At 43.4% G+C, this 14,145-nt stretch overlaps 1 protein-coding gene across 2 annotated transcripts in view; it reads left to right on the top strand.

The window, feature by feature from the left end:
• Window positions 1-3,336, top strand: part of RGS8 (regulator of G protein signaling 8) — a 34,996-nt gene extending 31,660 nt beyond the window's left edge. For both annotated transcript variants that reach the window (XM_090048177.1, XM_090048178.1), the window contains 2 exons: window positions 173-339; window positions 1,721-3,336. In XM_090048177.1, the coding sequence (XP_089904303.1) occupies window positions 173-339; window positions 1,721-1,903 (350 nt within the window). In that variant the 3' untranslated portion in view covers window positions 1,904-3,336. The remainder of the gene's footprint in view (window positions 1-172; window positions 340-1,720) is intronic.
• The last annotated feature ends 10,809 nt before the right edge of the window (window positions 3,337-14,145 follow it).

The following is a 14,145-nucleotide window of genomic DNA, read 5'->3' as shown; positions in this document are numbered from 1 at the left end:
GAAACCCAGGAGATAAGACTACAAATGGTGTATTTTGAAAAATGTTGACTTAGTCACAAATGGGTGAATGGATGAATATGAAGTATCTGCGAGGATTTACCTGGACCTGCCTGAAGTTGTTTCCTGTTTTCCTTCTCCTTTCATGCATAAATCCAATGTTTCCCCCTCACAGATGGGGTGGCTGCATTCCGCGCGTTCCTAAAGACAGAGTTCAGCGAGGAGAACCTGGAGTTCTGGCTGGCCTGTGAAGAGTTTAAAAAGACCCGATCAGCAACCAAACTGGCATCAAAGGCTCACAGGATCTTTGAAGAATTTATTGATGTGCAAGCCCCTCGAGAGGTTGGTAGTCATATGCCTTCTGGTGGGATTAGTCTCAGAGGCAAGCCTAGAAAGAAAACTCTCTAAGTGATGGAAGAAAAAGGAGTGGTTGGGAACACTTTGGTTTGCCACAAGTTTCACCAACGAGATTTTGTACTCTTTAAGTAACCAGTACAGAATTTAGAGCTGGGAATTGTCCCTTTAACAAGATGATGATGTCACACCTTATACTGTGATTCAGGTTGTGGCATCATATCTTTACCCAGCCAGGAGTTCTAGTGAATATACATCCAATTTCTTAAAAATGTTTCCCCTGAAAAACAACCTGCCTTAATGACACTGATCTTTAGAAAGCTGACTGCAAAGGCATCCCTGAGAGAGAGTTTGCCATTTCTTCTCTTTTGGACTATGGGAGATTCTGTGGTGTCAATGAGGAAAACTCAGACTTTTATCAAAACTTGCGACCTGCCAGCATTGGCAATCTGAGGTCAAATTTATTTCCTATTGAAGTGGATAACAATATTTTCATCACAATAATGGGAGCTGGATAAGATCATCTGTGTCCTGTTATGCTTAATGCATTCCCAATGGGCTTAGAATCTGGAGTTCTGATCCCACAAGTCTAATGTTGAAACCAACCAGTGCCACAAACATATGAGACAAGACACAGAGGTCTACTTCCTTGATTATATAATTCCCTATTATATAATTATGGAAGCCTAAGTAGTTCAACAGAGTAGCAATGGGAAACTGTCTCCTAGGGATGCCTTTTCAGTCAGTTTTCTCATGACAGCCAGGATAAAGACATATTTTTATTAAGACAAAATCTATGAAAATTATAGCACATGGGTTCATCGTAACATTATACTAATTTTAGTAGAAAAGTCTTGGCATAATATATTTTGATGCAATGGCAAATGATGAGAAAATCCAAACAATTTATTTCAAAATAAAATAATATAAAGCCATTTAATCCAATTTTACTAATAGCTTGAGCCCCTAAAAAATCATTCTTTATTAATTTTGACATGCATAGAGTGAAGTTTGTAAAAAGTATTGTAAAAGAGTCTTCTTCATCAGTGAGGGGCTAGCTGGAGTAACAAAGACAGGGGTCTACAGTTTCAGATTTAAAATAAGTGTCTAAAGATAGGCATCAAAATCCATAATAAGGAACCTAAATATAAGTGGCAAAGGTCCTGAGCATCTCAAGATAGCACAGAAATTAATATATATTAAATACCTATTGTAAGCTGCCTAAGTATGAAAATTGGGGAATAGTATATTACAACTCCTGCCCCAACTCATGCTTTTTATCACAACAATTATGTCTGTGACAAACAGTTTTAACCGTATAAGCCCAGGCTTACTTTATATCAACTTCTTTTTTGGACATTTTTCCTAGGTGAACATAGACTTCCAGACACGGGAGGTGACAAGAAGAAATGTGCAGGAGCCCTCTCCTTCTTGCTTTGATGAGGCCCAGGGGAAAATACACAGCCTCATGGAGAAAGACTCTTACCCCAGGTTCCTGAGATCCAAAATTTACACAGATCTGTTGACTCAAACCCAGAGGAGGCTCAGTTAGAGCAGATTGGGGCCAGAAGAAACCATGAGCTTCCCACAGCAGCCAAAACCATTTCCAAATGTGAAACTCCATTGTTGTTAAAAAAAAGCAGTGGTACAGGAGCAGAAGGAGGGGGAAGGGGAGTGGAAGGGGAGCCCATTCCAGAACGTGACCCAAACACAGTGCTCTGAGTTTGTGTATGTGCTTTGGTTCTTGGTAGCATCCTGAATTTGTTGCCTTTTTCTGGAACAGAAATGTATCCTCTGTGGTGCAATGGGCCATCTGCCTAGAAGATGGGCCTCCTAAAACTCACTCCACAGGCTATTCTGTAAATAATGCTGATATACCCCTCCATCCTTCTAGAGCTCTCCTGGCTCAAACCTCTTCCATACATTTGGAGATGATGCTAAGGGTAGTCATGAAACCAGTGTCGCTGAGCACAATCTAAAGCACTGCTTCACTCACACAGGTGGCTAGGACTCTGATCTGAAGGTTGGGGTGGGAGGAACTAAGGCCACAGGACCTGAGCTTCCTCCCAGCTCAGGAAGAGATCAACTGAGTCAGCTCTTTCTTCCAGGTGACACACACATTGTGAGGTCAGTAGTGACCGTCTTGCAGCCCCTTCCTACCTATCTGACAGCACCCCTGACTATAAAGTCCTTCTCTGTGGGGAAAAGAAGCTGAATGATACTTTTATTAATTTGTCAAGGAACTTCAGTTTCCTCCCTGGCTAGAATGGCTTTGTTATTTCTTCTGGTACAAATTATTATTTATTACAGATATTTATTTACACTGAAGTTAAGCCTATGGGCTTTGCTCCTAAGTCTGGCCCCATTCTGTGTGACAATGTACCAAAACAAAACCAAAAAAAGATGCTCCTGCTACCCAAAAAACTTCTTGTAAGGCAACTGTTAGGTACCAAGACGAATCCAAGATGAGATATTTCTCCCCTCTAATTGCTAACAAGTGCGGGGAACAAAAGGCACATTTGTTATGGCCGAACACACTTTTCATGTATTGCCTGATGGGGACATGATGGAGAGAGATGGAGAAACATGGAAGTCATGGTTATACTATTAATATTTATTGGTTACCAACTGTTATTATCATTTAATGATTGCCAATTGAATGTTCAGTATTCAGGCAAATATAGAGACATGGACCCTATCTGAGGAATTTGTTCCAAAATAACTAGTGCCCTGAAAACATAGTGCATAGAGTTAAGCCTTGAAGCAGTACTTGCTGTATTTGCCGCATTTTTATTACATAGTTTAGGAGGAAATTGTGAACAGACGTCAGCTGTGTCACAGGACAACCATGGTGTAAAATAATATAATTAGAGTAGAATCTAAAATCTGTAGCTAGAGTGATCCCTGGGTTTTCTATCCTCCAAGTTTGGGTTAAAACATTGATATATTAAGGAGTAGGCAGGAAAAACTGGACTCCAAGCTAAGTGCAGCAAAGTTAAAAAAAAAAAAAAAAAAAAAAGCTTTGTAGATATCAAAGAGATCTTTGTGTCCATACATTATAGAATCATAAAATCAAAGGACTGGAAGAGACCTGTAAGATCATCAAGTCCAGTCCTTTGCCATGTGCAGGAGGTTATTAATAGGCTCAAACAAGCTCAACGAGGTGCTTGTCCAGCCTCCTCTTGAACTCCTCCAAGGATGGTGACTGCACCACCTCTGCTGGGAGTGTGCTCCAGATTTTAGATACCCTTACAGAAAAGAAGATTTTCCTAATGTCCAACCTAATTTTTTCCTCAATTAACTTGTGCCAGTTGGTCCTCGTCCTCCCTGGGGATGCCTTTCTGAAGAGTTGTTCCCCTAGATTTGGTGTTCACCCTTGACATACTTGTAAGTGGCTATCAAGTCACCCATACCTATATTATGCAGGACATAGTTCTCAAGCTCTGTTTTAAGGTGATGCAGAATGAGCTGGGGAATTAATAATGTCTGTAGATTAGTCACTGTGCGCATTCTCATGGGAGGAGTGAGGGCTGTCCCTGGGGGGGTGTGAATCTGGGTGACTGCCCCAGGGCCCGAGACTCTGCCACTGTGGCCACTTGCTGCCGCTGCCGGCTCTGCCACCGCTGCCAAGCGCTGCTGGCTTGACACCCCCACACTCTGCTGGCTCCAGCCACTCTATCCCCCTCCCCTCCAGGTCCCGCACACCTCTAGGGACGACTCTGGGAGGAATGGTGTTTTTGCTGATGAGTTACAATCATGATTATGCCTATAAGTGTTCCAAGGACTGCATCTGTAATGTGACCACTGAGTAAAACCGGTACCTGGGTTAGAAAAGAAGGGGAGAAGAAAGAGGGTGCCTAAATTACCATGTTATTGTTTTGAGATGACTCTTGGGATTCAGGTGGTTGTTATAGTTCAGGCATACTGTCTTGTTGCAGAGCCATGTGCACAGATCAGAGATAGTTCCTGAGCTCTTTAGGGCAACCAAAGCTCAGAAAAGCACAGAATCCATATGTATTTTCAAATGGGAAGAGCTCTTCCCAACATCTGATTAGACTGTTATTCTACAATGCAGATTCTCCAGTTTTCAGTTTGCAGGCTGCTTGGTAAGAGGCACCATCTCATTGGCCAGCTTTCTGTTTTGTTAGAGGAACTGTCTGAAAGAACATTTCATACTCTGAGCTGAGAACCATTGTTTAAACTCATCTTTTGCCAGTGAATTGTAACATAAGTGGCAGGGACAGGAACACAAGAGGACCAGCTTGTAAGGGGCAAAAACTCTGCAGGACCCAGAGTACAGCCATTGTTTTCTTTGAATATACCTCTTCAGTCAGGCACATGAATCCTTTTCATTGATAGGACCAGTTAACCCAGCAAACTAGGGTTAGAGAGACATCTCTTAAAGGAATCTGGTGTTATGCACAAGAAGGAAACAGAGAAGCAAAACACTAATGAAATAATTTGATGATGTTTCTTGGACTATATTTTTGTTTTACCAAGCCAAACAAAATTAAACTGTGTAGAGGGGCCTATTATACTGAAGGAGTAAAAGAAATATACAGGAGCAAGGAAGATTACTTAAGAGATGGTAGAAACATTTACACACATCTCTCCACAGTACTTACAGAGTATTTGGAGTCTATTTTCTTTCTGGTTAGCGGACAGATAATCTAGAGAGAGCTTCCCTGCCCCTCTGAGACATTTAATCTGTGGCATCCTATATACACTCACTCCAGACTGCACCCAGGGCTAGGTTTTATCTGAGAATGATGTAGCTCCTGTTGAGTTTAATCAAAGTTGATAGCGACTGAATGCACCCAATTTGGTCCTTAACAAGCAAGTGCCCAAGTGACTCCTTGCATTAAGATGAATTGGTACATGAAACCAACAGCTCTAGAATGGAGTATATATGCTTTCATGCCTTTAACTTTTCTTATGTGTTGTACAAAATGTGCTGTCATGTGTTGTCATGTCAGATATCCCAAGACAAGGTCCAATTACTGCTTGTTTTGTTCAGGTAAGCCCTGGAGGAGAAGGCAACACTTTCTGTTCCATTTGATATCCTTCCATATGATGTGGGAGCAGCAGAAACAAGATTTACTGGGTATGTCTACGTGAGAAGGTGAAGTAGACGAATTCTATTGCGTATTAGCATGGCTGGCAAAAACCATGCCAATGTGCTAATGCGCAGTAAAATCAATCTACTGCGCATTAGCTTCATGAAAAAAGTGTTCACCAGTGTTACTGCACAGTAGAGCCAATTACAGTGCATTAAGTTAGTACCTGTAATTACAGGTACTCAGCTTAATGTACCATAATTACAGCACATTAATGAACATATAGTTGCACCCATGAGAGCTATGTTAGGATCTTTTTGGACAGAAGGGAGGCTTACTGTGTTGCGAAGCCAATGAAGGTGAGGATGGAGTGAAAGAGCTCTACTTTCCAATCCAAGCAACCTCCTGCCTGTGTCAGTGACACCACTATCACTGCATTGAATGCTTTCACCTAAAGAACCTCCTTTGACATGATATGTGGCTCTTCAGGACCTAGTAGATAACGTTGGTGGAATTATCCAGACTCTTCCACAGCTACACACTCCATACAATGTCACAGGATGCATCAACTGTAATATGTTAGGTCTGCTGCTTGACAGAACTCACTGCTTTTTGAAGAGGACAAAGACAATTCTTACTACTTCTTGTTTTCAAAACATACAAAGAATCATCCAAGTCACATAAGGACTTCAGAACAGTTTAAGAGGTACCACCTTTAGTGCTTTCAGACATATCCCAGCCCTTTGGCAGGACAGCCTGCTACAGGGCTAATTAGAAAATACCATGGCACAGGTGGAAGTCTGGGGTGTTGAACAGATGGCCAAAAGATAGTAAAGTGAGCAGTCCTTGCATGAATGGGAATGAGGGGTTAGAAAAGCTCAACAGATGATGACTGGGTAGAGATAATTTGCGTTAGAGAGGAGAAGGGGCCCTTCTTCCATCAGCTGGAGATCTTATCATGACTGATCCTCAGTTTAAAAGACTGCCCTGGATGATTGCTTTTAATTGTAATTGTATGACCCAATTCCTTTGTTTAACTGTCCCCATCCATAACAAATTATCAGGGGGGACTGGAATATGAAACTCCCACAACAGATTTTGGAACAGACTAGGCAGTTGAACAAATCAGTGCCTCATGTTAAAATGTATGTAGAACGTTTTGATGCATACTCAGTGGAGTCCTCTCCAAACTCATTTCTTGAAGCTGCCTGACAACTCATGGCAACAGAGCTTGATGGCATTGCAGTCCCTTCTATGGGGAAGAGCTGGAAAGAAAGTGGGGATGTGAACATCAGCAGTGCTTTCCTAAATCCTTAAAAGTACTTCCAAGAAGCCAATAATCCAGAGGGAAGAAAACCTCTAGCCCTTCTTCTCTGCTTTTCATCTAGTGTCTTGCTTTGGATAGCTAAAGTAGATTCAAAGTCTGCATTACCTTATCCATAATATGGATTGGCTGTTAAATGTATAGACTTAGAATAAGCTTTTTTACCTCTCTACTAGGTTCACCCCCTTAGGTCAATGCTAGAGAATGTTCCCCCAGGACAAATACAAGAATATATATTAACGGGAAACCCTCCATTTGAAGCCACTGCAGTTATTTTTCTGACTGTTCTTGCATTCCTTCTCTCTCTCGCTCTCTCTCCTCCCCCTTCAAGCACAGCCTAGCACACAAAAAACTGGCATCAGCTCTTGTCTTTTCTGCCAAATGTCAGTCTGAATTAAAATAGACAAGTTAAGAAACCTTCCCCCCACACCAATCACACCCCTAAAACAAAATGGTGACTGTGTCTCAGCCACGGTAAACACTTTTTTGGAATAAATTATCACCAATGATAAATAAACCTGATTTTAATTCAATTTATATTGCTATTAAAGGGACACCAACAATCACACCTCTGAAAATTTTGAGCCCAGTATAGTTACAAGAAACACCTAAAGCTGCAGTAGCTGAAAGGGATATAAGAAAAGTAGTTTCTTCCCATGTAGCTTACATTGTGCTTTTGACAGCACTTTGTAGACAGTCAAATTCAACTGGTCAATTTGAAGAGCGGAGATAAAATGCTTTAAAAATAACAAAATGTGATTGTTTCAGAGGTCAAGGCACTGGAGTAGAATCTGAAATTGCTTCCAATATTATTTTTTATCCCAGATCACGGGATGTGGAGCTATCTGTGTCCTTTTAGATATAATTTGTAGTGTACTGGTTGAGCCATACCTTCTATACAGGGAAGGTGTGAGAGGCCAAATCTTGGTAATTTTAGTACTGAAGGAACTGACGTGTGAGTGAGCATACACTTGAGCAAAATGGATTTACACATAAATTATGTAATGTTCTGCAGTAGACTTTTTTCTATGATTTAGATGGTGCATGTTAGAATAGGATGATACGTAAGTGATATCAAGTGTGAAATCAGCCAGTGTTTCCTTCACACCAGTTGTAAGATCAGCCAGTAATGGGAGATGTAGAATTATGCCAGGCTTCCAGTTACTGTAACAGAATATATATCAATTGGAACTGAACATTTACTTATAGTGCGGCACAAATGAAATGTTTACAGCATACAAAGCAATATCAAAGCATACCTCATGCCAATCCCAGAGTGCCTCTCACTTGTAAGCACATTCCCTTCCACTCTCCCTGGGTGCTTCTCGCTTCTCCCAGAAAACCTACCCCCTCATTCATTATGGACAGATTGCCTCCCTCTTATATCTTCACAAGGCTGTCCCTGCAACCTTGTGAAGAAACAGACCTACTGTCCATGTTGCTTGTCCTTTGTTCACACCTACCTCTCAGCCAGAATCATATGCCTATTTTTTCTACATACTTCTCCCCTGCCATCCTATACCAGCTCTTCTACACCTGCCTTCTACTGTTCTCCACCTTTCCCTTCTTTCTGTATACCTTCCACATTTCCCCACATATGTCCCTCCAGCTGTCACTAGCTGTGTAGTGCTCTGCACACCAATTGCCTGTCATTACTTGCCCATTATCAGTCCCTTGCAATGGGGAACAATTTTACATATTATTTCTACATTTCCTTTTATCCTATGAGCAGGGGCTGCTGCAGTTCTGTTTGGTCCTGTGCTTACTCCAGTACAGAAGTGTTAGATCATGGAACTCAAACCAAGGCATGTTTTTGCAGCTACCCCAGAAATGGCTTTCCAAAGAGTTTGGCTTTTCCACAGTTTTGGATCCATTTTCTCCATTGTTAAACCTGCACATGCTACATTTGCTGGCAGGGTGTAACACATTGAGGCAAAAGCTGGTGTTGTCCTTACTTCATTTCTACTATTAGGAGTCCATAGCTGCTTTGTTAGGGCTACTGCTGTGCTTCCTTTTAGTTTTCCAGTTTCAACAAAATAATGTATAAATAAAAATACGTGTATATGTGTGTGTTATAAACACTTAGTAAAGGTGAGCTATTTTTCTTTAAAGCCTCCTCTTGGCTTTATTACAGAGCTGTACCTCTAATTCAAGACTATACAATATGCTTGGCAGAAGACCAGGGTGCCTGCCTATATGGAGGGGTGGCAGGGGAAGAGAGGGAGGAGGGGAACTGTGAGGCTGACCAAAAGCTCACCATTTGTATAATAAGGCAGGAAGGAGAAACAGGCTGTCTGAGGTCCTTCCTGGGAGAATGCATATTCCAAGTATGTAGAGAGGGCTCAACTTGGGTGTGACTCTCATCTCTAGTCTCTGCTTCACATGATCAGCCCTTGTCCTTCTGGCTTGCAAACCCATTGAGTTTGTTTGTACCCAGATGACTTGCTGTCCAGTTCCCAGCTAATTTTACCCTCTGGTACTTCAAGTAGGATTTTGTGGGTTTTGCTAGGCCAGAGTTTACAGAGCTTCTGTACACCTAGTGAAGCACCTCCTATATTTGCACATATCTCAATGCCCTTTGCCTTTCATGCTGCTGTGTTTTATAGGATAAATCTAGACCATTCCTGTTCAGGATCAGCTTTGCCTTCAAATATTGAATGGAGCAAATCACACTGCACTAAGGGGAACACCTGCCTCTCTCTTCCTTTATATAGTCCTTCTCTTTTATTATGATCAGAAAAGAGTTTTCCACCTTTCTTTAGGCTAACCAAATACCACCTTGAACCTAAATTGTTAAAAAACATCAAAAATCTGAGTGTCAGTGGAAAATTAAATTACTAACTCTACCAAAGAGGACACTTTCACTACCAGCTGGTATTATTGAGTTGTGTAACTTGGTAGAAGACCTCAGAATCCAAATTAAGGTGTTTTCTTAGCCATAAGTACCAGCAGGAATCAGTAATCTGGTTCAAGAATTGAATCACTAGAAGATGCCGAACGTTGAAGAACAGCACTTTAAGGATGGTTATGTTTTAACTAGATTTTTCTGCATGTTCCTCACCATGGTATCTGGGCAACAAGGCTGCCATTAGCACAGGCTTGAATTGCAATTTGGACAGAACCTAAGGGCTGCCATGCAAATTTCTGACTAAGGTATGGGTCACGGTTTCAGTTTGAAGTTCCCGCTATGTTAGCTGCTTTACTGAATGAGTCCCTGACCCCCAACAGACCCATAGCAGCTTATCCACCATATAATTTGTTTGGCTGATGACTTTTTGTCATCATCACTGAATTGTGTCATTACAATATAAAGTGGAATAGTGCCATTCACCTTTACTGTAATATATACTGTGAAGATGTAATAAACACAAACTGAAAACATTATGTCATGTGCAAGTCCTACATTGGTGTATTTGTGCCTCATGGAATTTGGGCTTCCCTTTGACTTCTCTAGTGTTTAGAAGGACAAAGGATCTTTCACTGCTTTAATTATATGCTCAGATATGTCTCGCCAAACTATGGTAGTGTGAGCCCTACCAGCAGAAAAAAGAGGCCCAAGAAGGAAATAAAAGGAAAATCATGCCCTGTTGGAGGAAGACACCAAGAATGCCAATTCTAGGGAAATCTCATGCCGCGTAATGGTGACAGTGAAGTTGGGCAGGGACTGACATGGAGGGTATTGCTGAGGGTGATGAAGGAGAAAGCAGAGTCATACTAGGATAAGTGTGATTGCATACCCTTACACTGGCCACAGTTCTGTGTTTGGAAGCAGCAGCAATAAAGTGAGTTTCAATTGTTTTAATCAGAAAGAGTCTGGAAGGACAGGAGCCCTGGGATGGATGAATCTTGAAAGATAGAGGCACAGAGGGATTTGAAGAATCTGGTGCTCGCCCCCATGGTATTCTCATCCTTTGGTTTGTCTGACACTAAGGCTCTCAGCACCCACCTGAGGTCTTGCCTTTTGGTGGCAGTCAGTCTTCTGTACTACCCTGTTTTGTGACTGATCAAGATCTAGTCCTGTGGGAGGCAAGTGGTGGTGGAGAGGGACAAATGTGCTGGGCCTCTGGGCAGAAAAGGTGTGAGAAAGGCAAAGGATGTTGGGGTGGACTGCTACATTCCCATGAAGCAATGAGTGCCCGTTTGCAGATCTGAAGTGGAAGGCAGGGCACACCTATCTGTAGTATTGTTGTCCACTCCAGAGAGCCTGCCTGGCATTTATGCTCGGGGTGGATTCAGGGGAGGTGCACTGGTGCAATCCTCCCTCCCTGCCCGTTCCTCCTGCCCTCAAAGTTTAAGGAGCATTTCTAGTCAGGCAGCAGTGAGAGTGTCAAGTGACTTCATGGCTCATTTTAATATATTTGATCCCTTTTAACCACTTCATTCCATGGGTGTTAATGACCCTCTCTTCTTTTTTCATGGTCTTGATGTTGCAATAATCAACCTAGCCTTTGTTCTGCAATTCTGCTGTCTGTTAGCTGCTCCTGGTAATAATACTCCTATTTCACAGTAATCCAGATTGTTTTTAACTCATTCCAATTAAGTTATGTTTTTTCTGCTTCAACCCTAAACTGAATAATACAGCCCTATGCCCCTAGCATATTAGTAACGTTTCTAGTTCATTTTGAACTGGAAAAAAATATGTGTTGTTTTATATGATGATGCATCTCACTGTCTGCACCCCCCTTTTCAACATTCTAGATCCACACATGTCTATGGCAAAAAAAATATCCTGGGAGCATGAATGTTGTCCTCATCAGGGACGAGGTAAAAGTTTTCCTATACCTAATTTGGTGCTTGTATCTGCTAGTATCTAGTCTGCAAATGTGCAAGTCTCTCCTTTTGCCCAACTTCTGCTGAACAAACACATTTCCACTAGAAAGAAATGCCAGCCACCACAACACAAGTTTTGGGCAGTCTGTATCTTAACTGGAAGAAGCACTGGTTTTCCCTGCCCAGATCTGTTGTATGTGTTACTGGTACAGAGGAAGCCACTCCCTGCCAATGAACCTAGCAGGGAATGGCCTCCTACTATCAGAACAGTGCCATCCGGCAGTCTCTCAGCACCAGACTGAAGGAGAGCAGCAGTGCTCTGAGGAGTGGGCGAGATCACATGTAGAGTGATGACAGATTTCCTCCCACTGTCTTTGGATATGAAAGTTAGTCCAGATACATGAAACAAATGGGCACTTAATTTTGGACTAATTACCCATTTCGTAGATTTCATAGACTAGGAGTCAGCAACCCCTGGCACGTGTGCCAAGCACGGCACAGGAAACCATTTTGCTCCACCACTGGCCTGGGCTCTAGGCAGCTGCTTCCAGCCACAAAGCCCGGGCTGCTCCCAGTAGACAGCTGGGTGGCTGCAAGCCCTGGTGTGGTTGGCAGCAGCTACCCAGAGCCTGGGCTGGCTGTAGCCGGGAGGCTACAATCATCTGCTCCAGGCTCCGGCATTAGCTGCATATCGGTGGGTGCATGCATACCTCAGAGCAAACTTTGTCCAGTGGCCCAGGAGCCCAGCTCTGTGTGCCCACACATCTGGTTCTCTGCATTTTTCTGTCTCTGTCTGGGCCTGTGCGTCTGTATGCCGAGCCTATAAGTATGCTGCAGGGTTTTTTCCCCAAGGTGTAATACCTTACATTTATTGGTATTAAACATCATCAGGTTTGTATCTGCCCACTTACTAAGTTTATCCAAGTCACCCTGGATCACTAGCCTGTCCTCAGGTGTGGATGGCATGCCCCAAAGTTTAGTGTCATCGGCAAACTTAGCCAATGCGCTTCTAACACCAATGTCTACATCGTTGATAAAGATGTTAAAGAGAACCGGTCCAAGGACAGAGCCTTGCGGGACACCACTGGTCACAGAGTGCCATGATGATTTGCTACCATCAACCACTACTCTCTGGGTCCAACCTTGGACCCAATTTCCCAGCCATCGGACGGTGGTGTAGTCGAGGACACAGTTGGCCAATTTTTCCATGAGGAGGTCATGGGACACCAGATCAAAGGCTTTTTTAAAATCCAGATATATGATATCAATCTCTTCTCCCTTGTCTAGGCGGTATGTCACCTGATCATAGAAGATAAGATTGGTCAGGCAAGACCTACCTGTGACAGATCTGTGTTGGATATCCCACAGGATGTTGCCCTCAGCCAGCTTATCCAATAGGGTCTTTTTGATAATTTTCTCCAGAATCTTACCGGGGATTGAGGTAAAGCTGATTGGCCGGTAATTCCCGGGATCAGATGGGTATCACATTGGTCTTCTTCCAGTCTTCAGGTACTTCACATAAGCGCCATGAGTTTTTGCATATTTTTGCCAATGGTTGAGCTATGACACCTGCCAGTTTCTTGAGTACCCTAGGATATAATCTGTCAGGACCAGCTGACTTGAACGTGTCCAGCCTCTCAAGGTGATCTTTTACTAGATCAACACTGATGCTGTGTATAAATACATCCTCACCCTGGCCGTCCCATGTCTTGTTAGGCAGGGCAATCCCATTGGACTGATGAAAGACGGACATGAAGTACTCATTAAGCAGTTGGACTTTTCCTGGGTGTTGGTTATCAGCTGTCCCACTTGGTTCAGCAGGGGTCCAGTGTTACCTCTGCTGAACCAGTGCTTTTTTCCGACTCCCTACATATCTGAAAAAGGACTTTTTGTTATCCTTTATACAGTTCAGTTGCAACCTTGGTTTTCCTGATCCATTCCCTGCAGGTATGGACCAGTGCTGAGTACTCCTCCTTGGTGGCAATTCCAGCCTCCCATCCTTTATAAGTCTCTTTTGAGGTGTTGGAGGTCCTCAAGTTCCCTGCTGAGCCAAGGGGGCTGCTGTGTCCTTTTGCTACCCTTCCTCTGAGATGGGATGGCCATCCTTTGTGCTGTCAGGATTGCTCCCTTGAGGAGCCACCACTCCTCTTGGACTTCTCTTCCTGTTGAGTCATGTTCCCTTAGAGCCTTGACAACGAGCCTCCTGAGCTTGTCAAAGTCAGCTTTCCTGAAGTCGAGGACTTCTGTATTGCTGACTGACTTGCCAGCTTTGCGATGGTGTCGCAGTGCACTCAGGTGCCCTGCGCCTGAAAGTGGAGGTGTCTCGGGAGAGACCCCTAGTGGCAGGAAGGGGGAGGCTCAGCTGCCAGGCACCAGGGCTGGGTGCTGGTTGCTGGGAGCAACCAGTAAAACCAGCTGACAGGAAGGGGTAGGGCTTAGCCCTTCTTAAGCCCAGGGAGGAGGCCAGGAGAGCAGTTCCTCTGCAGCGGCCGTGGGAGCAGGAACTCAGCTAGGACAGACAGAGGGGAGAACTCTGGCAGTGTGAATATCCCCTGGTCTCTGCTGGGGTTGGGGAGCCCTCCCTCCCACTCTCCCTCACTCTCTAGTAGGGAGTGAATCTGGTTTGACCAGATGGTCTAGTTT

This window comes from Crocodylus siamensis, chromosome 5 (genome assembly GCF_052110815.1).
Source record: "Crocodylus siamensis isolate JL-2025a chromosome 5, ASM5211081v1, whole genome shotgun sequence".
In the NCBI taxonomy this organism is placed as follows: Eukaryota; Metazoa; Chordata; order Crocodylia; family Crocodylidae; genus Crocodylus; species Crocodylus siamensis.
The sequence above is the reverse complement of the archived record's forward strand: the minus strand, read 5'-3'. Positions and strand labels throughout refer to the sequence as shown.